This window comes from Myxocyprinus asiaticus, chromosome 43 (genome assembly GCF_019703515.2).
Source record: "Myxocyprinus asiaticus isolate MX2 ecotype Aquarium Trade chromosome 43, UBuf_Myxa_2, whole genome shotgun sequence".
NCBI lineage: Eukaryota > Metazoa > Chordata > Actinopteri > Cypriniformes > Catostomidae > Myxocyprinus > Myxocyprinus asiaticus.
Window position 1 is genome coordinate 26,846,370 of NC_059386.1, and position 26,593 is coordinate 26,872,962.

At 37.7% G+C, this 26,593-nt stretch overlaps 1 protein-coding gene across 1 annotated transcript in view; it reads right to left on the reverse strand.

Annotated features, from left to right (window-relative positions):
- Positions 1-719: 719 nt before the first annotated feature.
- Positions 720-26,593, reverse strand: part of LOC127433619 (protein EURL homolog) — a 43,575-nt gene continuing 17,701 nt past the window's right edge. Inside the window, exons 3-5 of the mRNA XM_051685664.1 lie at positions 17,320-17,832; positions 5,776-5,838; positions 720-2,922 (exon numbers count right to left, since the gene is read on the reverse strand). Of these exons, the coding sequence (XP_051541624.1) occupies positions 2,756-2,922; positions 5,776-5,838; positions 17,320-17,832 (743 nt within the window). The 3' untranslated portion in view covers positions 720-2,755. The remainder of the gene's footprint in view (positions 2,923-5,775; positions 5,839-17,319; positions 17,833-26,593) is intronic.

Sequence of the window (26,593 nt, forward strand, 5' to 3'; positions counted from 1 at the left end):
GAGGTATGCTTTAAAGGGTTAAAGTGGGGAAGAGATAACACTGCTGCAAAAGCACAGTAAGAGGGAAAAAAAGCATAAATGAATCAGGTTCCAAGCAGAGAAAAAATATTTGGAATTATCTACGCCTGTGACAGTTTCCCTACTATGTTTCCCTGTTATGACATAAAATTCATAGCAATAAATTCACGCATATGATATTTGGAAATAACATCATTTTATTTTAGTTGTACAGAAAAAAAGTGGAGTTTAAAAGTCTTAGGAGTTTAGAGAGCATATTGTGTCATCCAAAATAATTTACTTCAGAGTAGCTTATGCCATCATGAACTGCTTTTGATGCAACGAATAGAAGTTATTACGAGTAAAATTGATCATCAATTCATACACAAGTTTGTTATTAACATTATTTTATCTTCAAAAATAAAGTTGGAGTTAGAAGTTTTAAGAGCATTTTAACATCCAAAGTTATTTAATTCAGCATCTTATGTCAACTCAATATGGTTATGATCAGCAGGAAGTTATTTAAATAAAGTGGTTGGATCTTCACACTGCTCACGTCCAACCTAGATCTTTAAATCACTTTTGCAATAATTGCCATGTGTTCATATATTTTGTCATATTAATTGCAATAACTGCAGATACTAACTTGTCCATTTCAGATAAACTGTCCAAGGCACATTTTAGACACAATCCTATCCTGCTTGCTTGTGAACCACTGGATCATAAAATAAAGAGTCACACCAGATGTATAGGAAAAATATTTTTTATTAATTAAATACCTTAAAGAAAATGAGCACATAACTCCAAAAAACAGAAAGCATCCAGAAATCTTCTACACTGATGGAAAGCTCTACTAAAAATAGTATTGCATAAACATTTCAATGTCACATAACACAGGCCACTAGAAAAATGTAAATCTTAAAAAAAAAAAAAAAAAAAAAAAAAAAAGTAATAGCACAAGCAATTAATAAACATAAGAAAATTAATAATACATCATTTACACCAACATAAACAAGTTAACATTTAAACGCATGGCCTACATTTGCAACACACTCGATACAGTCAAGCATGAAAATCGTCCAACTCGTGTAGTTCAATCATCTTCTCTGCAATAAGAGAATAAACTTATTTGGGCAGTGTGCTTCATTTACTCCTTTAACTCTAAAATCCTGTATGTCACGTGAAGAGTAAACCACTAAAAAAAAAAGTATTTAAAACTACACTTCATATTGCTTTTTTCCAGTTCATCTATAGTTACTAACAAATGCATATCCAGAATAAACTACTTTGTTATAACCCACTCATATAAAATATTTGAAAAAAAAAAAAAACTCTTCTTAGAAACCCCAAAGGGGTCAGCCGAATTTGCATCTCTTATAAAGAGAACAGATAATTCAAGTATACCAAGCTGATTTCCTAAAACAATTTTCAAATTTTGCATTATTTTTTTTAAAGATTCTAGAGATAATAGACACTAAACCATGCAAACATCAATGTAGTAAGTGAACAGGAAGGTCTGATTCTCTGAACACCCACCAGATGGTAGCACAGTCTGATCCAAATATCAAGGCAGTTGCGTTAAAGCTCACATTGCCCCTGCCAATTTATGTGCAGACCCCAAAACACAGCAAAAAACCAAAAAACAACAACTACTAAACATTACAGAAAGGAAAACCACTCCAAAAAAGAACACACATATCTGGGGGTGGAGACTTTGACAAAAATGTTCAAGAGGGTTTAAATTTACATGAAGGAGAATCAAATAGCTAATTTGGTTTTAAATAATTGTAACAAGCAAACAACTGTATGCACAAAATAAATACTGAAATTGTTACCATGAGGTAACAAAGTCTTTGGTTAAGCTCTTGTTCAGATGGTTGACGATATCACTCCAATTTTAATACCACCACCAAGTCAAGCCCAACTCAAAGTCAGGCCTTACAAAGTGGTGCTCAACACTTATGGAAGATCAACCACCAACCATACCATTTCCCGCCCTAATTCTCATAACTTGTAAAATCTTGACATACCAAATTTGAGAAAAAGCTAGGCACTAGCACCGCTTGTTTCGCTTTAAGAGTGCAATGACAAATGAAATGTAATCTTCCACAAAAAAAACAAAAACAAAAAAGAGTGTGTGGTGTACCTTAGCGTAACACCAAAATATACCTTAGATGAATGGAACAACGCAATCTGCTCCACACTCATTAACAAGTTCCACTGCAGTGAGCAGAGGGAGGGAAAAACTGTTAACTAAGCAACAGTTACCACAGCAACTCCACAACCAATCAGCAAGCCCAAATGTGCTAGAGGAATTGTCAGACTGATCCAAGTCTATTAACCACCCGAAAATGATCAAGTGTGGAGAGTAAACAATGATAGAAAGAAAAAAAATATACATGAAATGGAACCACAAAAAAAAAAAAAGAAAGTTAATGAGCCTTAGTGAAATGTTGAGTGTTTCACAAACACCTCAATCTGCATAGAAACACTTTGGACAGGACTGCAAAATGCACTAATTTCGCTTTCAAAGTATTTTCCTTAGCGACTTTCTACTTCAAGTACGGCTGAAAATGTCAAAAGTCGCCTTGAAGAGCAGGGTGACCACAACCTCTCATTAGCACACTAGAATTGGAAAGCATACGAGTGTGTTTCTTGTTTAGGCTATGTACTTTCCTAGGTCCAAAGTGAGCTTCCACTTTAGTCTACATGGAGCTGTGGTGTCTTTATGGGGAGACGTTGGCATCCACAAAAGCTCTCATTCTACTGGGTTGTTGCCAGGTTTGATCCCTGCTCTCCCGATCTGGAGCCACGGCAGTTTGGAACAGTTTTTGAAGAGCTGCTCGATGGCTATGTGTCGTACATGAAGCTCTGATGAAAGGGAGTCCTTCTCTTGTACAGCCACAGAGAGCTCCTCAAACACATCTGAGAGAGAACGACAGTGTAAGAATTAGTTCAAGGGCTCCAAACACAAGAACAATGCAATGTACATAATAAACATCTGCATTAAATATGCATAAGATTCATAAATTATCTACCACAATTTCACTGAAGGGGATTTTGCAACTATTCAACTGATATAACAAATGAATTGTTAACTCTAGGGATGCACCAATGTGAATATTTTTACCGACACTGATTTTAACAAGAAAAACTATAGGTTGATAACAATACAGATAATGATACCAATATTTTGCCACTTACCTTATTTTTACTTTGCTTTTTTTACTGTTCTAACAATAAATAATTTTAATTGAACACTGGATCTGTTGAACACATGACAGGCCAAAATTGTAAAGAGTGCCACGATGAAAGATAAATACAAAATAAAAAGATAAAAGAAGATAAATAAAAACAAAACTAAATATGATAACATGATGACTACTATGAAAAAAAGTTAACTTAGTATTTCCCAAAAAAAATTTGCCATTTAAAACGCAGCCTTTTAAGGTTTAGTAATCGCACAAAGCCATATTGCGATTTCAATCTTAATTCAATCAATCGTGCAGCATTAATGGATATCATACCGATATCTCAGAAGTTAAAGTCGATGGTTTCAAAGCATTTTGAATGGTTTCCCTCATCATGTAGACTACAGGTAAATGCCTCTTTCACAGCTGCCACGTCCATTTATGTAGTTTTTCTTTTTTTCACATTAACGTGAGAACGAGAAAGAAAAAAATTAAATATTAAATGTTCTTAGGAGTGCCAACCCTTCCACATATTGTGGCTATTATTATTTCTGGATTGTGCATTTGAATTCACAGAGTTTTAACAAAGTATGTTACTAATTAATTATAAATAAACATGTTATTCATATCATGCTTATTACCGCTATGCTGATGGTTTTAATTTGGTCAATAATTGCCTGATAAATATTGGCAGCCGACACATCAATGCATCCCAAGTTAACTCAAAAATGAAGGTCGTTCCAAACCCACGCCTTTTTCTATTGCATAGAACACAAAAGATGTTTTGCAGAATGTCCAGAGTGTGCTTTTTCATAATGGTGATTGGGACTATTGTGCTTCAAAATCTGCATCATGAAAATCTTCCCCTCCACAAAAGCTCCAAAACATCATTCCCATTTATATATGCTACATGAAGATGCGTTGCACCAGGTTAGTTCTTGCATGCCACATTACCGATCATGCCATGGCAAGTTCGAATATCTGGACGTGCAAATGAGATATGAGAGCTATGCAGAATAGAACATATAATAATAATAGTAACTTTAATCATATAGCTTAAAAAGACTAGGAAATATTTTGCATGAGATGAATGAACTATTTTATAGTGCTTTTTTAAATTTTTTATCCTTCTTGGAGCTTGACATGCCATGGTTTGCTGTACAGTCAGTGTTGAATTCTTCAAAACTTATTTTGTGTTCCACAGAAGAAAGTCATACAGGTTTGGAATAGGGGTGTAACAGTTCGAATTTCTCACGGTTCGGTTTGTATCACGGTTTAATGGTTCGGTATTGGTTTGTTAAAAAAAAAAAAAAATATATATATATATATATATATATATATATATATATATATATATATATATATATATATATATATATATATTACTGCAAATCCAAAGAATAATCTATTTGGTAAACACTTCAACAGGTTTGCCCTTAAATAACAATCATTAGTAACCATAGTTTAACCATGGCATTTGTAGTCAAATCATAGTAACCACAATATAAACATGGTTACTGTCATGGTTACAATATATAGTAAAATCATGGTTACTATATAGAAACTACAGTATTACTGTTATAAAACCATGGTTAATTGTATCAAAACCATGATTTCTGCTCAGAAAACCATGGTGACAGCAGTCAGTCAATATTCGGAAGCTCTATATCACTATAAAAGGAATAACCTTGCTATTAGAATGCATACGAGAAGGGATGATGCGATAATGCTGCTTGAGTATTTTAATCATACATGGAAATCCCACATGAACACCCCAAGTGCTTTAGTTATTGTTTCATGTCTGTCAGAATTAGCACTGAGTGCCTGCTTAAAAATGGAAGGGAGTGTGTGCAGTCTCGGCTCACCTGCGGCTCTTTCCCTGGGTGATGTCGGCGTAAATGATTAATCATGTATCAATGTATTACTATAATGGCATCTTAATGGCATTAATCAAAGTGCATTATTGACGCTCGTGATAGATTACAGCCAAGCGAGGAAACAGGAAGAACTTGCGTGTGCGTTTTTAAATAAACCCTCATACGCATTATTGACATATATTCCCAGTGTACAGCATTCGTGTCAAGCGATGTCTGCAAACAGTGCCTGTTTTGTAAACGTCTTTTGGCCATCACTGTTGTAATTGGCTGCAAAAACAAAATGTTCCCAAAGGAGAAACGCATGGGGCTTCTCTATCAGCATTCCGTTTTCTCCACTTGCCATTTTCAACAACACACAACGCTTGCAGAACAGTGATGTCATCAAGTTGACCCACGTGAATCACGGGTGGAGCGTATCCATTTACAGATCCATTCAGATGCATTATCGGAGGTTGTAACTGTGCCAGCCTGTTTGACGCTTTGTTTTCTTGACCAAAACTTGTGCTCCAGATGCATCATTAAACGTGAGGTGAACCGACCTTTTTTTTTTTTTTTTTTTTTTTTTTTTTTTACAGAGAACCGTTACACCCCTAGTTTGGAATAACATGATAAATGATGGCAGAAATTTCATTTGATGATGGTAGAATGATGGCAAAAATTTCAACAAAATGTAAACTACTCCTTTTAAGGGTTTGAGTTTAATAACTTACTTTGTATCTGTAGCAACAACTGCTCATTCATCTGATGAAGCTCCTCCATACTCATTCTCACCACTTAAAGAGAAAGACAAACAATTACCATCAGAAGTCAGGGAATTTTTTTTGTTTTTTTTGTGATTAGCATTTTTATTGATTTTTCAAAGCAAATAAAAACAAAACATATATACAATGAATCAACATTAACTCCCACTACTTCCCCTCCCCAATCAAGAACCCCACCCGACCCAAAACGAACATCCCAGTGGTCTTACATAAGTACACACATATACAGAGAATAAAATAATAAATAAAATAAAATATATATATATATATATATATATATATATATATATATATATATATATATATATATATATATATATACACACACACACACACATATATGCATTCACACGTTACCTCTTCGAAGGCTGCCACCCTTCCCATCTCCTCGCACCACTCCCGAATTGAGGGTGCTCCTACCGACTTCCAACCCCTTAAAACAATCTGCCTGCCTATCATCGCACTGATGAGGACCCAATTGTTTATGTATTTGTCACCTACGTCGATGACCGCCCCATCACCCAAAACACAGAGTCTGGGGCAAAACAAAATCCGAATGCCCAACATGTTACACAAAACATTCTGGACCTTCAACCAAAATTCCTGAATCTCAGTGCACCACCAAAAAAAAACATGGGCCGTGTCTCCATCCTCTGATTGGCATCGCCAGCAGGTGGGTGTGTCTTTAAGACCAAGCCTATACAATTTAGAGGGGGTCCAATAGAACCGATGTAAAACCTTGAAATTGTATAAGGCACACCCTTGCATCTCTCGATGCAGTTTTTATGTTTTTTTAAAATCCTAGCCCATTCTCCTTCCTTCAATTCCAGGTTTATATCTTTCTCCCATAATCTCTTGAGAGTGGTTGAGACTCCGTCCCTCAGACACTGAATTAATAAGGAATAACACACTGATGCCTCATGGCCCTTTCCAAAAGCAGAAATCACCTCTCCTAGAGTATCTGCTGCTTTGGGGGGTATATGCTATTCCCAAAAATAGTACAGAGCAAGTGGCGTAACTGAAGATATCTAAAAAAACAGAGATCTGGGGATCCCAAAATATTGAACCATATTTTCAAAGGATCTCATCACACCATTCTCATAAAGATCACAGAGTGAATTAACCCCCCTCGCAATCCACTCTGACCAACAAAAAGGGGACTTATTAATGCATAGTTTGGGGTTTAGCCATAGGCTCGAGGCAACATTTAGATAATATCTGAATTAAACACTCTGGACACTTTTGTCCATACTGAGTGCAAATGTGAAATAACGGGGTGTGATTTAACTTCTCTCTTTAGTTTGATGGAAAGGCTTTGCAATGGCAAAATAGGGGCAAGAAGTTCTTGTTCAATGCAGAACCAGGGAGGGGCTCTTTCAGGTGGAAGCGACCAATGAGCCAAATGTCTGAGACCGAATGCATAATAATAAAACAAAATCTTGGGTAGGCCTAGCCCACCTTTGTCAATCGGCCTATGTAACTTATTGAAATGTAATCTGGGGTGATTACCACTCCAAATGAAAGACTTCGCTATGCTCTCAAATTGCTTGAAATAAGAGAGGGGGACATCTACCGGGAGAGACTGTAGCAAGTAGTTACATTTTGGAATACAGTTCATTTTAATAACATTAACCTTCCCAATCATCGATAAATGTAATGAAGCCCACCTGTCTACATCGCACGAAAACCTTTTTATTAAAGGGTCAAAATTAACTCTGAATAAATTAGACAAATTTGTTGGGAATAAAATGCCCAAATACTTAATGCCCTGTTTGGGCCACTGGAAGGCGCCTGGCTGGAAGGCCGTTACTGGACAGTATGCTGTCAAAGCCAAAGCTTCGGATTTAGACCAGTTGACTTTGTATCCTGAGAATTTGGAAAAGGAATGAATAATTCTGTGGAGGCAAGGCATAGATTTAGTAGGGTCAGAGACAAATAATAAAATATCATCTGCATAAAGCAGAAGCTTATGCGCCACGCCTCTCACTGTCACCCCTGGAAAATCATCCTCCTTTCTTTTCATGGCCGCTGATGGTTCCAGGGCAAGACAGAACAATAATGGGGAAAGAGGGCACCCTATTCAGAGTAAAATAATCTGAAATTAATCCATTTGTTTGTACCGCTGCTACAGGGTGTCTATAAAGTAACTTGATCCAACAATAAACATACTCCCAAACCCATACATTTCCAAAATCTTAAAAAGATAATCCCATTCTACCATATCAAATGCCTTTTCGGCATCAAGTGAGATGGCAGCGACCGGAGTCTGATCATTCTCCACTGAACACATGATATTAATGAAACGCCTATTATCAGAATAGCTACAACCCCGAATAAACCCAACCTGATCTATATGTATAAGAGATGTCATAACTTTAGCCAAAATTTTTACATCTAGCTGGATCAGGGAGACTTGGACGGTAACTTTTACACTCGTTTGGACCTTTGTCTTTAAGAATCAGACTGATCCGGGCTTGTGTCATGGTTGGCGGAAGCTCCCCATTCTTTAATGTTTCAGAATAAACTTCTAACAAAAGTGGAACCATTTCTGTAGCATAAGATCTAAAAAATTCAGCAGCAAAACCATCTGGCCCCGGAGACTTGCCTGCAGGTAAGGACTTAATTACCTTGTCAAGTTCCTCCAAGGTTATCTCAGAATCAAGAGAGTTTTTTTGCTCATTCGTCAGTTCAGGGAGTTCTAATGGTTCCACAAAGTTTCTAATATCTTCATCAGTAGACGAAGACAAGGAACTATAGAGATCAAGATAGAATTCTTTAAAGGCGTTATTAATATCAATGGCTGAGGTAAATATTTCACCACCAGCAGATTTCACTGAGGGAATGGTAGAAAAAGACTCTCTCTGTTTTATATATCTAGCCAAAAGCTTCCCTTTTTTGTCCCCTGACTCAAAGTATGACTGTCTTGCCCTGAACAACCAAAACTCCACTTTCCGCAACAAAATAGCATTATATCTGTAATTCAATCGGGTCAATTCTCTGAGACCATCAGACGACATTCGGCATTTCAGCTCTGCCTCGGCACTTTTAATATTTCCTTCCAACTCCACGAGTTCTCGTGCTTTGGATTTATTTGGTGAATGAGGCATACTATATGATCAAACCCCTAAGAACCGCCTTAAGTACCTCCCAAGCCACGCCCACAGAAGATACTGAGGACCAGTTGGTCTCCATATAGACATTGATTTCAGTCTTTAACATTTGTTGGAAATCAGGATTTTGCAAAAGGGATACATTAAAGCGCCAACTATGATTTCTTTTTCTCTGTATGTGGCAACATCTCTAAATTCACCAGGGCGTGATCTGAGACTAAAATGTTTCCAATTGAGCAATCCACAACAGATGAAATGAGGGACTTACCAACTGGCATCAATCCCTCAAAACTCAAAGAGTCCACGTACACCTACAAGAACCCCCGCGACAACTTTGCCATCGGATTATTCAAATCTGGTGTTTCTGCACAAATTTTGTGAGGCAAAATTACATAACAGAAAATACTTTGTAAAACAGACCCCAGCCAACATGCAGAATAACAGAAAAAACATGTAGATTCATTCACAGAACTGTCTCGAAGGTGTGTTCCTCCACAAATCACACTCCAACTGATATAAAGCTGTTCAGTTTCCTCGGACAGACAAACAATTGTTCAGTGAGTCGGCTGTTATGAGTGCAGGAGATGACGTAATCATTCTACTGTCCCTTAAAAATACTCCACAAAAACAAACTCCAGCCAACAGGAGGCATAAGCACAAAGAACGAACAGATTTATCCACAACTGTCCCGAAGTAGTGTACTTCCACAAAACAAGCTCTAGCTGCTAGGCGGAGCCAGCACGATAAACAAAACCGGCATCCCGGTTCCTCGGATGATCAAGAGCCAAACTAACTCGGAGGCCGCGAAAAAATAAAATAAAAATTACACCATAACTTACTCAGCCCGACAACTTTATAAAAGACGTCCTTTATGTGAGCATGTAGATATTTTGCGGTCATCCATAGTGTCCATTCTCGATCTGGCCAGGAACTTCAGTGTAAAAAAGACCTTCCGTCAATGCAAACGTTTCTTGGAGTCATGCTATAAAACAAACTCCGGGGGGCTGGGTAGCTCAGTGGTAAAATACGCTGGCTACCACCCCTGGAGTTCGCTAGTTCGAATCCCAGAACGTGCTGAGTGACTCCAGCCAGGTCTCCTAAGCAACCAAATTGGCCCGGTTGCTAGGGAGGGTAGAGTCACATGGGGTAACCTCCTCGTGGTCGCTATAATGTGGTTTGTTCTCGGTGGGGCGCATGGTGAATTGAGCGTGGTTGCCGCGGTGGATGGCGTGAAGCCTCCACACGCACTATGTCTCCGTGGCAACGCGCTCAAGCCACGTGATAAGATGCACGGGTTGACTGTCTCAGACACGGAGGCAACTGGGATTCGTCCTCCGCCACCCGGACTGCGGCGAATCACTATGTGACCACGAGGACTTAGAGCGCACTGGGAATTGGGCATTCCAAATTGGGAGAAAAAGGGGAAAAATCCCCCCCCCCCCAAAAAAAACAAAAAAAAAACAAACTCCAGCCGCTAGGCGGAGCCAATGCAAAAAGAAACAAAAATGGCACCCAGCTTTCTCAGATAATAGAGTTCCTCAACCGCAAGGCAGTCCACTAATATAAGAAACATCAAATGGCTTACTCCAATGTATTTATGAAGGAGAGTGCCCATTTTGGACATGTAAATACTTTGCAACCATTCCACGTTTCTATTCTCAGTTTGGCAGGGAACATCAGTGCAAAAGCTATCTTCTGTTGGTGTACGAGTTTCTTGCATTCCCTGAACGATCACGTTTCTCTCGTCGAATTCGCAAAGTCCGGGAACAAGAAAATACTGTGATTCTTCCAAGAAAGCTTTCCTTTGCTCCTCGCCTGGCACAACATAAGATCTTTATCGGATGATTTCAGAAATTTGGCCAGAATCGATCGGGCCTGTCTCCCTCAGCAGATCTGCAAGCCGGGACTCTGTGAGCTCGCTCGATTTCCAGTTTATGGCCTGTTATGTAGCAGACTCGGGAAGAGCTCATCCAGGAATGTCACCATACCTCTGCCCTCTTCATGCTCAGGAATTCCAACAATTCGTATGTAATTCCTTCAGCTCATATTTTCGAAAATATTCCAGTTTTTCCTAAATTAATTCCAAATCTGTTTTGGACGTGGGCGGATTAGTGGATAATTCCCTTTCCGATGATTCAAGATAATCAATCCGTCTTTCAACTTCTGTCACTCTTGTAACCAACTCAGAGAATTTTGTTTCAATACAGCAAGATCCTCCAAGTCAGCAACAACCTTCGTCAGCATTACCGAGATGTTGGAAAGTTGACGCTGAATTTCTTCTCCCGACGTGGGTCCAAATCGAGTCCCCGGCTCGCAGGGCCACCAGAGGCCTCAGCTTGAACAGGTAAGTGTCTTTTAATGTCTCCAGAGTCTGAGGATTTTGAATTCTTTGCCATGTTTACCTCAAAGAGCAAGTATGTAACTGGGTGTATCGAATCTCACCGGATTATAACATGAAAATAAATTAAAAAACCAGCAAAGTTCGCAGAGCTCGTGTCTCACATGTCTGCTTCTCACATGGCGTCACGTACTCAATTTAATTTTTAATTAATTTATAAAGCAAAAATTGATAAACATGTCTCCTTTCAGAGCTGAAAGCTAGATGACTTCATAAGTCCTTGAGAAGCATTCTCTTCAGCTTGTGTGGTTTTAAAAGGCACATGATGCAACCCTGATGTCACATCTCTCTTTGTCACAAAAAGCAGCCTTTCTTTGGGTGAGATAAAAGGATGCAGAGGAGGCTGACATTGAAGGAAGGGTGAAATCAATCCTAGCTCTTGGTTTTTTTGTGTACTGTAATGATGAGAAAGATAGAGAGATATAAACTGCCCGATAGAGGTCTAATGCTCGGGATATCGATCACACCTTTTTATTTTCCCCCTCTCTCCTGCACCCACTCTTTTTATTGTCTCGTGTCTGTTGTTCACTTCTCTCCTACTTTCACTTTGTCTAAAACATTATCATGGTAGGCCAATACCATATTTGGGTGAGGTCAGCTACCACAGTTTTTGTTTTTTGAATGTTTTAGGACTGGATGATATAGCTAAAATTACAAACTATATATTTTCTGTATTTAATGATATATAGTTTACATCTTGATATGTATTTGCTCTGAAATGGCTTAACCCTTTAAGCTCTGAATTTGTTTTTAAAGATTTCCTGTTTCAGTGACATACCCAAAAAGTGTTTGGTGTCATTGTATAGAAAACTTTTAGCATTTTTTATGATACAGATTATGATAAATTCTGAGACTCTCAGCCTAAAAAACTGCTGATTTTTTTTTTTTTTTTGATTTGACATTATATATCTCAGGGTATAAATAAGGTGGTTCCAAAATACTGCTTTTGTTTTGTTCCCAAACATGTCTCTCTCCAAAGCATGCAGGCATGTGTAACAAGATCTCATTCAGTTCCATTGTGTCATTTGAGCCATTGAGTCTGTCATGTATGTAGCACCATCTCCTGGTGACCATATGTTATTACAGTGAACGATCCTCTCTGCCCATATTTGGTTGACTTCTACCTCTGCTTGCAGCGATCTGAATCCTAATATGATTGGCTTAGCGTTCCATGACGCTGGACAACGTACTGCATCCTTACTACATCATCTGATAAAGTCATCCAATCCAGGAAAGCTAACTTGTTTTTAGTCAGATAGCACAGTATCTGCTGTGTGCACATTGTGTTTCCTGTGGATTATCTAATGATCTATGCATCCGATTACGTTGTTTGTGGGCTCGTTTTAAAGATAATCACCTCTTCTAAGTAATGGTACAGTGCATCCGGAAAGTATTCACAGCGCTTCACTTTTTCCACATTTTGTTATGTTGCAGCCTTATTCCAAAATGGATTAAATTCATTATTTTCCTCAAAATTCTACAAACAATACCCCATAATGACAATTTGAAAGAAGTTTGTTTGAAATCTTTGCAAATTTATAAAAAAATAAAAAAATAAAAAAATAAATCACATGTACATAAGTATTCACAGCCTTTGCTCAATACTTTGTTGAAGCACCTTTGGCACCAATTACAGCCTCAAGTCTTTTTGAGTATGATGCTACAAGCTTGGCACACCTATTTTTGGGCAGTTTCTCCCATTCTTCTTTGCAGGACCTCTCAAGCTCCATCAGGTTGGATGGGGAGCGTCGGAGCACAGCCATTTTCAGATCTCTCCAGAGATGTTCAATCGGGTTCAAGTCTGGGCTCTGGCTGGGCCACTCAAGGACATTCACAGAGTTGTCCCGGAGCCACTCCTTTGTTATCTTGGCTGTGTGCTTAATGGTCGTTGTCCTGTTGGAAGATGAACCTTCGCCCCAGTCTGAGGTCCAGAGCACTCTGGAGCAGGTTTACATCAAGGATGTCTCTGTACATTGCTGCAATCATCTTTCCCTCGATCCTGACTAGTCTCCCAGTTCCTGCTGCTGAAAAACATCCCCACAGCATGATGCTGCCACCACCATGCTTCACTGTAGGGATGGTATTGGCCAGGTGATGAGCGGTGCCTGGTTTCCTCCAGACATGACACTTGCCATTCAGGCCAAAGAGTTCAATCTTTGTTTCTCATGGTTTGAGAGTCCATCAGGTGCCTTTTGGCAAACTCCAGGCAGGCTGTCATGTGCCTTTTACTGAGGAGTGGCTTCCATCTGGCCACTCTACCATACAGGCCTGATTGGTGGAGTGCTGCAGAGATGGTTGTTCTTCTGGAAGGTTCTCCTCTCTCCACAGAGAAACGCTGGAGCTCTGTCAGAGTGACCATCGGGTTCTTGGTCACCTCCCTGACTAAGGCCCTTCTCCCCCGATCACTCAGTTTGGCCAGGCGGCCAGCTCTAGGAAGAGTCCTAGCGGTTCCAAACTTCTTCCATTTACGGATGATGGAGGCCACTGTGCTCATTGGGACCTTCAATGCTGCAGAAATTTTTCTGTACCCTTCCCCAGATCTGTGCCTCGATACAATCCTGTCTCGGAGGTCTACAGACAATTCCTTGGACTTCATGGCTTGGTTTATGCTCTGACATGCACTGTTAACTGTGGGACCTTATATTAGTGCAGGAGTAGTGTGGGACCTTATATAAGAGTGTGCCTTTCCAAATCATGTCCAATCAACTGAATTTACAACAGGTGGGCTCCAATCAAGTTGTAGAAACATCTCAAGGATGATCAGTGGAAACAGGATGACCTAGAGCTCAATTTTGAGTGTCATGGCAAAGGCTGTGAATACTTTCTGGGTGCACTGTATGTGATATTTTATGTTCTCTTTATTTTTCGTAAACTTATAAGCAAAAACACAAAATAAGCAACACATATTTACATGAAACATGTATGTCAAAGACATATACTTAGCTATTACTCAGTCTATTTTTGTCTGTAGGTAAAAACTACTCTTTGAGAGCTTTTCAACGACATATGACACATCCCAATTTGATCAGTTTGATGTTTTTACCGTTTACAATAATATGTATAGTGCAACATTCTTTGTTGCGGAGTAGATTCAAAATGTTACATGCAAAAATACAGTAAAATGTAGTAAAGTCAAATTTTGTAAAGTAAATTTTTCCCCCCTAAATGAACAAAGAGAACAATATTTAGTCATTTTATATGCATTACTATGCACCAATGTAACAATAAACAGTAAACATTTTCATTGAAACTGACAGAAGGGACTGATACACAAAAAATTGTACCGAACGTAGGTAAAATATGTACCGCATATTATTATTATTATCTGTATAAAATAATAATATAAAATTGTTCACTAAATGAAGAAAAGGAAACAATATTGGATCTTTTTTTATATATGTTAAAATGCACCAATTTAAAAATACGTAGTAATATATATATATATAAGAGCCTGACCGATATGGGATTTTTGAGACCGATACTGATTTTAGAGAGGGAAAATTCACCGATTACCGATATGGTGACCGATATAGCTAATTTTTGAGCTGGAATGAAAATAGACGTTTTCTATATGGATTGTGCACCGATTTTGCACCGATATGACTATGCAAAGGTACTCAGAAGGCTGCTTTCTTAAACAAATATTTTTATCAAAGAACATTTGACATTATTATTATACATTGTCAACAAATTCTAGAAATGAACACTGAGAAAATAAATAAATAAAAATACAATAGCTAAATCAAAATCAGTACTGTATGTTTAGTATCAGTCAATTGCCCACCATTAAAATAATAAATACAAAAAATAAATAGCTTAACATCAGTACTGTATGTTTAGTGTAAGTCAATTGCTGACCATTTAAATAAAGAATAAAAATATAATAAATAGCTAAGTAAACATCAGTACTGTATGTTTAGTATCAGTCAAATACTGACCATTAAAATAAAAATAAATTCAAATAAAATAAATAGCTAAATAAACATCAGTACTGTTTAGTATCAGTCAAATGCTGACCATTTAAATAAATAATAAATTAAAATAAAATAAACATCAGGGGCCGGTTGCACCAGCTATACATACGTTACAACTTAGCCTAGTTGTGGCGTAAATGGGCACTAAGTCACAATTTACGCTCTAATAATTATTTGAGCGTTGCACCATTAAATTTATGTAGGATGTAACTATGTATAAACTAAATATTTTTACGGCAGCCTCCAACCAGGAGTAACTGATGGAATAAAAAAGCAGACTCATTTAATGACATCAATGAGCTCATGTTTTGGTTGACAGGCATCAGTCCTTTTGACATATATGATGTTGGCATTTACACATTTACATTTACGAGAGAGAGAGAGAATAAAGCTTACTTTTAAGCGGCTCTTCAGCATGAAACCACTCTAATGGTGCGTCGCCAGGTGTCAAGTTTCAACACATTCAATATATTATATATATATATATATATATATAGGATATTAAAATGAATAAATGTCTATTTTTCCAGCCTGTTGTATTAGTATGCATCACCCCTCATTTATTTTAGATACAGTTCCTATATATTATTATTTACACAGGGCAAATATACTATTTATTAAATCTACTTTTATTACGTATCCTATTTTAATGTCTGGAAAACCAGACTTTTAAATATTACATTTTATAAATGCAATGACTGGAATTGTTCGGTTGAAGGGGGTACCAAACTGTGAATCCTGAACAAAACAGTTTGGTGAATACATGTTTACACATTTGCTTCCACTCAGCTGACAACAATGAAAGTAGCTACGTGATTAGCTAGTTAGCTATAAGCTCGTTGTCATGGAGAGTAAAAGATGGACTTTATTTACTTTCCAGCATTGTGTCTCACCAACTAGGCAACAGCTAAACGTGAAATCAACACTCAGCAGACCACCGCACCGTTGTCTGCTGAGCTGCAAAAAGTTGTTCTGATGTTTACCTTTCAATCTGCTACATTATTGACTGCACTGACACACTATAGCTGGCTAACAGCAAACAGATGTGATAAACATGAGTGACATGGTTGTCAGGGACAGGGTTAACGTTATGTTAGTTATATAAAATGATGGGGTATTTTTTTATTAACTTTCCAGTATGTATTTCACAAACTAGTTAGCAATTTAATGAGAAGAGATCGTTTAACTCCGCCCTGTCTGCAGAACCACCATCAGCTCAGAGTCAGCTCTGTAAACAATGGAGTCGGAGCGTGCTCTGCTGGACAAACCACGCTATGACAATAATTCTAAAGCATTGTTTTCTGCATTATAGGTTCTGAAAAAAAGTTTTCATATTGGTAAAATATACGCCGACACCGATATATCGGTGAAAGGCTAATATCGGCCGGGCACTAATATATATATATATATATATATATATATATATATATATATATATATATATATATATATATATATATATATATATATATTATTTATTTTTTTTTTTTTTTTTTCCTCCCCTTTTCTCCCCAATTTGGCATGCCCAGTTCCCAATATGCTCCAAGTCCTCGTGGTGGCATAGTAACTTGCTTCAATCCAGGTGACGGAGGACGAATCTCAGTTGCCTCCGCATCTGAGAGAGTCAGTCCACGCATCTCATCACGTGGCTTGTTGAGCGCGTTACTGTGGAGGCTTCACGCTATTCACACACAACTCACCATGCGCCCCACCGAGAGCGAGAACCACATTATAGAGACCATGAGGAAGTTAACCCAACGTGACTCTACCCACCCTAGCAACCAGCCAATTGGTTGCTTAGGAAGCCTGACTGGAGTCACTCAGCAAGCCCTGGATTCGAACTTGCAACACCAGGTGTGGTAGTCAGCATCTTAACGTGCATTAAAACCATTGTGATATTCACAATATTGCATACTTCTAAATCTCCAACAAACCAATATCGAATGTATCGTAAATATGTGAAATATCGCCTTGTATGTTTGTGTGCATCTAACAGATCTCCATCACTTACACTGTTCTCGACTGTGTCCCGTGTGTCTCCTCTGTCTGGCTGCATCTCTCTGCTCTCTGTTCTGCTGTTCTCGTGGGTGGTGTCTCTCTCCGGCCCACAATCCCTGATGTGAGCTCTGCAGCAGGCTGAGGCCGAGCTCCTCAGCGGAGTGACAGTCCAACCTGGATTTACCATATTTTGACTCGGCCAAAGCCTCCTCCGCCCAGCGTGGGGAGTAACGGGGCACTTGGGCGTCCGACTGAGGCACGAGTTTCCTTCCGCCCTGTTGTGTGTGGCATAGAATCTGTTTGGCCCCCCAGCGCCTGGTTGTCTCTATGGATTCAGAGTCTCTGTTCTGGGCGTACTGAATAATGCGGTTGATTCGCTGGCTCAGTGCCCTTTTCATGTCCTCGTATGCACTGTGGGAGGCCTTGTCGCGGGAGAGCTTCTGGTTGGCAATGAGATGGTACTTTTCGAAGCAGTCCCTATGGCCACGTAGAGATTTAGAATGTAGCAGAGTAGCACTGGATATACCTGGTGTAAACACAGAAGAGGACAGGATTATGTAAAATTAAATAGATCACTATGGCTAGACAAAGAGAAAACACTTCAAATGTCACTATTCAAAAGGTACAGTGTGTAATAATTTCTGCACCACTAGCAGCATTATGGACCAAAAAAAAAAAAACATTTTTTTTTTTTTTTTTTAAACATATTTCCAAAACAATACCCCCAGACATATCTGACAGGCAGGCCACCTCTGTTATTGTTTTAAATGTGTCTGTTCTACTTTATATGTGATATAGCATAGGAATTAGAGGTAGACCAATATATCGGTTTTACTGATTAATCGTTGCCGATAGTTGTTTTTTGGAAATATTGGTTATCGGCAAAAATCTGCCGATAGTTGCTGATCATTTTTTTCATCATTTCAAAATAAGAGTCCCCGGTGTGTTTCTGGCTTTTTTATTCTTAAAAATCCCACATTACACACCAAATCATAATTTTTTCTGGTTATTATTGGGATTTTGGTTGTACAAAAAACTGCAACTGGGATTTTATTCATTTTGGACTCTTTGTCTTTGCCCACCATAGTAAAGAAATATATATTTTTTTTGACATTCTATAAATGAATTTGAAAAACGAATCGCCCAATTCATTGATTATTGGCCTTTCCCAACACCTTAGTTTTGGTATTGGCAAAATCCACTACCGGTCGACCTCTAGTAGGAATGCCTAAAAGAAATGTAAAGAAAACTTTTAAAATCATGACAGTGGCGAAATGGTGTGTTATTAGAACTGTAATTTGTTTTGTGTGTTTGCATGCATATATAAGAATTACACAAAAGACATAATGGTTTAGTACAGCCAAAAAATAAAACTATGTAGATTTGAGTGAGTGCCTTAAATATATCATCTGAGAGATTACACAAAAACACACACATTAAATATCCAAATCATTATTTATTTTTAAGAGGTATTTCAAAAGAAATCCCTTTAGAGCAACCAGAATGAGGGAAAAAAGATAAAGAATCTACTCTTTAAACAGTAAACAATGCTCAAATCTTCAAAGAATTACAAGAAAATGAAAGTAAAAAGAGCAGAGTGAATGACTTTTTATAGGAACAATTTAAATCTGATCCAAGATCAGTTTAATTCCTAATCGCATTTTTAACCTCTAATAAACAACATATTAAAGCTGATCTCTGATGAACTTAGAATGGGAAAAAAATCTATCAACAATATCTCTGAGGAAATCAGCACATGAAATCATCACAACTTCCTGTTTTCAAAGAGTTAAAAAAAACTCAGCCTTAAAACTAACTTCTAAAGTAGGCCAAGAACAAATTAAACACAAAGGAACAGAGCGAGTGCTGCCGGGTGCCTTTGTGTGTTGGTTTTGAGTGAGGATATGCCATTTGTTGGCTCGCTTCGATTTGTTCAAACATGTTTTGCGTGCGAGTTCTAATCATGTCGCACAGCATGTCATTTTTGAAGACTGCTGTGGGTTGTGCCGGCACACAAACTTTTCTCTTAAAGGGATAATGAAATGGTTTAGAAAAACATTTATTTAAAAAAAATAAGTGACAGAATTTTCATTTTTTGTAAACTGTCCCTTTAAGGGCACACAGACTTGTACAACCATTAAACAGTGGATTAGTGTTAACACAGACTAGCAGTTTCATTAAACCTCATTCTCCTTCAAGGTTAGTGCGAACTGTGAAACCCTTCACCACGTACCACGTGGTTTATTTCCAGTAATGTCTGTATACAAATGTAAACACTAAACCCCAGCCTCTGAGGGTCTAGTTCAGCTGGACTCCTTGTAATAAGTAGAGCAGAACAGCATTAAGCAAAAGCCAAATGACTTTACTGTCTTACGATAAACCAATTTCCTGCACTTCACAGTGAAGACTGAATAACAGGAAGGAACACTTTAGAGTGCTTTTATAAATAGAGGAACTAAAGTTTAGAACACCACACACACACCTGAGGCTGGTTTTGACAGCAAATAAAGGCACAAGAAGTTTAACACTTCAACTACACTTTTCTGAACCTAGTATCTTCAACAAACTCACTGAGCAAGTACAAATTTAAGACATTAATCTTCCCCTTGGCCATAGCTCTCAATCTTGTTCACACTTCCAAATATTCAAAATTGGCGCAGCATGTTGAGTTACGAGACACAAAAGAAACAAATGCTGTTAGATGCTATTTGAGCATATGTGAACACAAATGAGATTCATGAGCACAGGCAGGGGACAAGATATTCAGTGAATAACCTAAATTTCATTCTATTCCCCACACAAGCTACTACATGGCTTTACAAGACTTGGAATATAGCACATGAGTCATATGGACTAATTTTATGGTGCAAATGTGATTTTTAGAGCTCAACAGCATCTATCCCTATTCATTTCCATTGGAAAAGAGCACTCTGCGGCCTTCTCAACTTCTCTTTTTGTGTTCCATTAAGTCATACAGTTTGAAACAACACACTGATGCAAAGATTTGACATACATTGAAGAATTTAATAGGCCTAACTTTCAAATGTTAATTTCCTCCATCATTCATTAGTAAGGCCTTATTAAATCAGTTTATTTTTTCCCCAAATTCTGTTTTTCCGCTTTATTTTTTTCTGAATTCCATGATTTAAAGTTTAATTAAATTTTATAATAATAATAAAAAAAAAAACACGTCTAATTATAATAAATTCATAGAATTTACATCAAATGCAAAATGTGTAAATCCATGGTGTCTGCCAAAAGACCATGGTTATTACAATCATGGTAACTACAATATTACTATAGTAAATCCATGGTTAATTTTTGTAAGAACTGATCATGTCTGTTTTCTGTATTGCAATGAATGTAGTAGAAAGGCTAAAATGTACAAAATTAAAACCAGTGATGGGCAGTAGCTTCGCTAAATATAGCGAAGCTATTAGCTTAACTACATTTCTGAGTAGCGAGGTGGTAGCTTCTCTAGTTTTTAAATCAAGTAGCTTTTCAGTAGCAAAGCTTTACTTTTGATTAGGTAGTGGTGTAGCTTTGACATCAGGTACACTGCTACATCATGCGTGCACCTGGTGTTTACTATCGGCAGTTTTGAATCAGAACTAAAGATGTAATGGTGTGTTCACACTTGTAGTTCGGTTCTCTTGGTCCGGACCAAAAAAGAAAATGATACATTTAGTCCAGGTTTGCTTAGCGTTCACACTGGCACTTTTAACACCGAACCTAAAGATACGAAACAAAAGGCATCAGCAAAAAGTCACAACCTGATTGGACAGCTTTTATGACGTATATTTTGCGACGGAACTTGCTGAACATCAAAAACAATGCTGGCTGCTGGGCGAAATGCGCTTGTTAGATTTATATATGTATATATGGTGGTATTTTTACCAGCTGAGAACAAACGAAGAGTTAATAAAATGTGTAAAGGAATCAAAACAGTGCCAGGAATTCCTCCGTTGCACACACAAACGAAGTTATGCTGCAAGGACGGCTGACGGCGGTTCCGACGCCTGTACCGAACTGTAATGGGCAACATAGCTCCTATGATGAGAAGAACCAGGTATGCTTGAGGTAAGTATTAGGCAAATTACTTCCTGTTTTTGGTCCGTTTAGACGTCTTTGGTCCATGTTGCGTTCACATATCAATCGAACCGCACCAGAGTTTGTTTGGAAGCGGACTGAGACCCACTATTCAGGCGGTCTCGGCCCGCTTGTTTGGTGCGCACCAACGGTCGGATGGCAGCATTCACACTTGTTCAAATGAACCGCACTAACAGAGCAATTACACCAGATTTCGTTTTAATCAAACCAAACCTGCTAAGTGTGAACACACCCTAAGACTCAAATGAATCGCTCATCTGAGTCGGTTCTTTACAATGAATTGGTCAAATGTGATAGCAAAGCAGACTGAATTGGTTCGCGATTCAATCTGAATTACTCAGAAAGCTCACGCTGCTGAATCATTTGGTGCATGCTCTCACTTGGCAACATGCTCGTGGAATATTTTTAAATACGGAAAATAAAGATAATGCTGGTTGCAGTGGATCTACAATCAAAGGATACCAAGCCTGCAAATGAATGAAGAAGGTCTTTATTAAGTTCAACACGTGAAGTACTTTGAAGCACCATTTAAATACAGAATGGTACATAAATATGGTAATTGTATCTCAAAGTACCATGGTATTACCATCGAATACCATCAGATATCATACAGTTATTGCCCAGAAGAAATTTGGCCTCTGATCAGAAGCTTCTAGTACAGAAATACAACAACTAGACACGGAACTGCAGGATAACATGAATAGTTTGTTCAAGTTTTATACAGGAAAAAAGGAAAGGTAATTATGTTCAAATGGGTATGGGTTTGTAGAGGTAGTAGTATAAATATGAAAAATAAAATTTAAAAATAGTGATTTTTCATTTTGAACACATGGGTTTGTATAGGTAGCATGTATAAATATGAATTTACATGTTTTTTTACATGCACATTTCATATTGCACCATACTGTATACTGCATTGCCCTATACTGTACCATGGCTTAGATTAGCATCATGTGAAGTCTTTTAGATGCTTTGTCTGTGACAGTATGCTCTGTGCATCTGGTTGAAAAAAAAAGTAGCTTAAAAGTAGCAAGCTACTTTTGGCATGTAGCTTGTAGTGTAAATTGCTTCTTTCTCTTAAAGGAATAGTTCACCCAAAAATGAAAATTTGCCGATAATTTACTCACCCTCAGGCCATCCAAGATGTATCTGAGTTTTTTTCTTCATCAAAACAGAATTTAAGACTTTTAGGATTTCATTTCAGGCCTCCTCCTCTAAACAATGCAAGTGAATGTCCTCCATTTTTTGACGGGCTAAAATGCATATTTAGGGTGCATCAAAATAATCCACACGATTCCAGTCAATAAATAAAGTTCTTCTGAACGCAAACAGTTGATTATTTTTAGAAACAAAACAATACATATATACTTTTTAACTACAAATGTTCGCTTCCGTACATCTCTGTGACGTGCGCTCATGAGAGGGATGACGTAAGCTCGTTGGTAAAGTCACGCGTCACGTGGAGGAGGAGTCAGGAAGCGAGTCATTGTTTACATTTTCTTTTTTTTATTATTATTATTTGGAAATGATTTTTTTTATTTTATATTGTTTTTAAATTGTTTTGGACTGTTTTGTTTTGTGAACGGCACAAGTTTCTCTTGTAAACAATGACGCGCTTCCTGACTCCTCCTCCACGTGATGCGTGACCTTACCAACAAGCTTACGTCATCCCTCTCATGAGCACAGGTCACAGAGATGTACAGAAGCGAACATTTGTAGTTAAAAAGTATATATGTATTATGTTTCTAAAAATAATCAACCGTTTGCATGCAGAAGAACTTTATTTATTGACTGGAGTCGTGTGGATTATTTTGATGCACCCTAAATTTGCATTTTGGAGCGTCAAAAAATGGAGGACATTCACTTGCATTGTTTAGAGGAGGAGGCCTGAAATGAAATCCTAAAAGTCTTTGATGAAGAAAGAAACTCAGATACATCTTGGATGGCCTGAGGGTGAGTACTTTATAAGCAAATTTTCATTTTTGGGTGAACTATTCCTTTAAGTGTAGCTTTTAGCTTAGCTTAACTAATTTTTTTGTTGAGTAGTTAGCTTAGTTTGCTAAATTTTTTGAGTAGCTTGCCCAACACTGATTAAAACTAAACCAAGAGAAATTTGAACTGTTTCACCCCTAATTTATATTTTACACTTTTATACTCTCACTATAAAATTATTTTATTTATTTTGGCAGAAAGCCGAATGAAGCAATTTGAGTTTGTTTTTGACGACAGCTTCACACCTCTGGATAAGAAGTTCGCTATATGGATTATATGATCTTATTAAACCGCAAAAGGCTGCGATTGAATTATAAAATAGTTTGCATTTGCTGTGTGCTTCAAGCTTAATGCATGCTCTGCAGTCTGTAATCCATTACAAACACAGAGCGCACGTGGTGTTTATGCTTATGATGAGGTGTTATCAGTGTATGAGTGGCCGGATTTTACACATTCCCTTTGAAGCATGCAGTATATTCAGACTGTATATTTATTTAATTAAATCTATGCCATTTGTGGTTTAATCATCACACTAGGACATATCAAGATTTTACTTTGATTAATTGAGCATTACTACATTCATTTTATCCCAAATATGTCAAATTCTGTGGCATTCTGCGTTTAATAGTTAATTTAGTTTTTATGACTGGATTCTGTGATTCCGTCCATGTTTTCTGCATCGCAGAAATGACCGATCGAATTCTGGGGTCTTTGTCCAGTAATGAGCATGGGTTTAGGCCTAACACTAAATCTGTGCCAACTTCTAAATAACTGATTTCCATATCTCTGTTCTGCAAAGCTGACATTTAAAAGTAAACAGAAGAAAGGCTGTTCTGAATCAAAACCCTTTAGTGATGAAATGCTCAATGATGCTTGTGTAATACTCTGGCCTGACCAATAAACAAGTGTCGCTCATTAAGTATGAAAAAAAAAAAAAAAGAACAAAAATTGAGACAAAAGAGCCCATGTAATCCTTGTTACTATAATAAAAAATAATAATTAAAAAAAAACAGTGGCACATAGATTAGCCAGCATCGAGTGTGAGGGGGTTGCTGTCATGGAAACAGTAATCTTATCAAGTGCAATCTATGTCATTTGCCTTTTCATCATTCCACTAAATTAGTGTTTCACTCACAGTTATTTCCCACTTCAGATAAACAGATTATTAATTTACATCAGATATAGCCTTGGAATAGAATGAGAGTTTGTCATTGTGACGTACACCATGTACGCCACACTTCAACATTAAGTTTTAAAGGAACAGTGCACCCAAAAATGAAGATTCTGTCATCGTTTACTGTCCCTCATATTCTTCTATAGAACACAAAAGGAGATGTTAGGCAGAATGCAGGCCTCCCCATTCAATTGCATTGTATAGAAAAAAAGTTGCAATGTATGTAAATGGCAACTGAGTCTAACATATAGCCTAACATCAGCCTTTGCGTTCCACAGAAAAAACAAATTCACATGGGTTTGGAACAACAGGAATGTGAAAGAATGATGACAGAATTTTCATTTTTGTGTGAACAATCCCTTTAAAACAACTGATCTTGTTTGTAAAGTGACATTATTATTATAATTCTATAATTTTTCAAGAATAATAATGCAATTCAAAAGATAATAAATGCATGTTAGGGTTGTCAATGTGAAATTCGAATATTTGTCAAATTTAAGAAAAATATGCACATTCTAATGCTAAAACTGCGCATTCGAAATTTGGATGTGTGCCAAGCACTTGTGATGACTTCAGACCGATCGCATTCTTGTGCTTAAAAAGGCTAAATGAAGTGCTTTACGCATTTTAAAAATCTTTTTAACTTGACACAGCATCTAAAAAAACAGTGCTCCTGTACGAGACACAGAATAAACAAAAACAAAGCGAAACAAAGACGTTCATCTAGCGCGTTTACATAGAAAAACAAATAGTAAACTGGATGGTTGCAAAACCGCTGCAAAAATGGATGGTCCTTATACTAAGACCGGAAGTTTCCCCCACTACTTGGTGCAGGTTGCCAGCTTGAACAGGGCCATGACAATTCGCTTTTGGGTCGGAACCGGTGGCAACCTGCGATAGGCGCAACATCAGGACCAATATTACAGTCCTATCAGTAGGGCAACTGCTCCCGTTTGACTGCAATTCCTCGTCTTCTGATTGCATTTATTTGTGAAATTAAAATGACTAAGCTGGCTAATTTTAATGAATTGTCTCAATACTTTCCCAATTTTACCAAAACTTCGGGGGAAACAAATTTAGGGACATCTGGGAAGGAAAGGAATGGCCTACACAATTAGCTATATACACACATTTCTGTATGGAAATGGCTTAAGGGCAGATTTCTTTTGCGATAAAGCAAAACTTATGCGACAAAATGTTTAAGCATGACATCACGCACACTATTTATAACGATAAAAATTCAGCAAACATTTTTTACACATTTTCACTTTGTCAGTAATAAAACAGCGAGAAACATGGATGGAGACTAGGTTATTCTGAGAGCCATGTATTGAGAAATATTTCCATTTTACTGAATTAGCATGACAGCCTTATCTTCCTGTTCTCATGTGGGTGAATTTGCACTCATGTGGGCTACTTCTGCTTTTTGTGTCCTTCCATGAAGAACAGTGAATCCTTGACACACTTCAGTATGTGTGTATGCTGGGAATGGGTATTGGGTTACCAGTGGGAGCTCTGTGCCCAAAACAGCAATTCATGACTAAAACTGGAGCATCGTCAACAGCTGCAGTGATTGACATGATGGTGATAGACTGTGTTAGTCACTGCAAGTGTTTAAACACAGCGATACCCACTGCATGCCACACACACCAAAATAAACGTAGTTGCCCATAAAGCACAGAGCTTCAACAAAAGCAATCAACAACCACAAAATCCACCCAGTAGTGTATAAAGGATTTGGATTAAAAATGCTGGTATTGGGAAAATGCAAAATGATCATTACCAGTTCAGACTTTCTCAAAGCCAAATACAAAAAGCACTGCAGAATCATAAAAAGCCTGTTCATAACTAAACATCACACAACTAAACTAAACCCTAACAGAATGATATTTTGCACTTACTGTGAAGAGTTTGAGGCCATGTACAACATATGTTTGTTTAAAAGAGAAAGATCACAAGGTATATTAACACGAAGAACCACCTTACAAACACAAAAACATGGAGTGTAGTA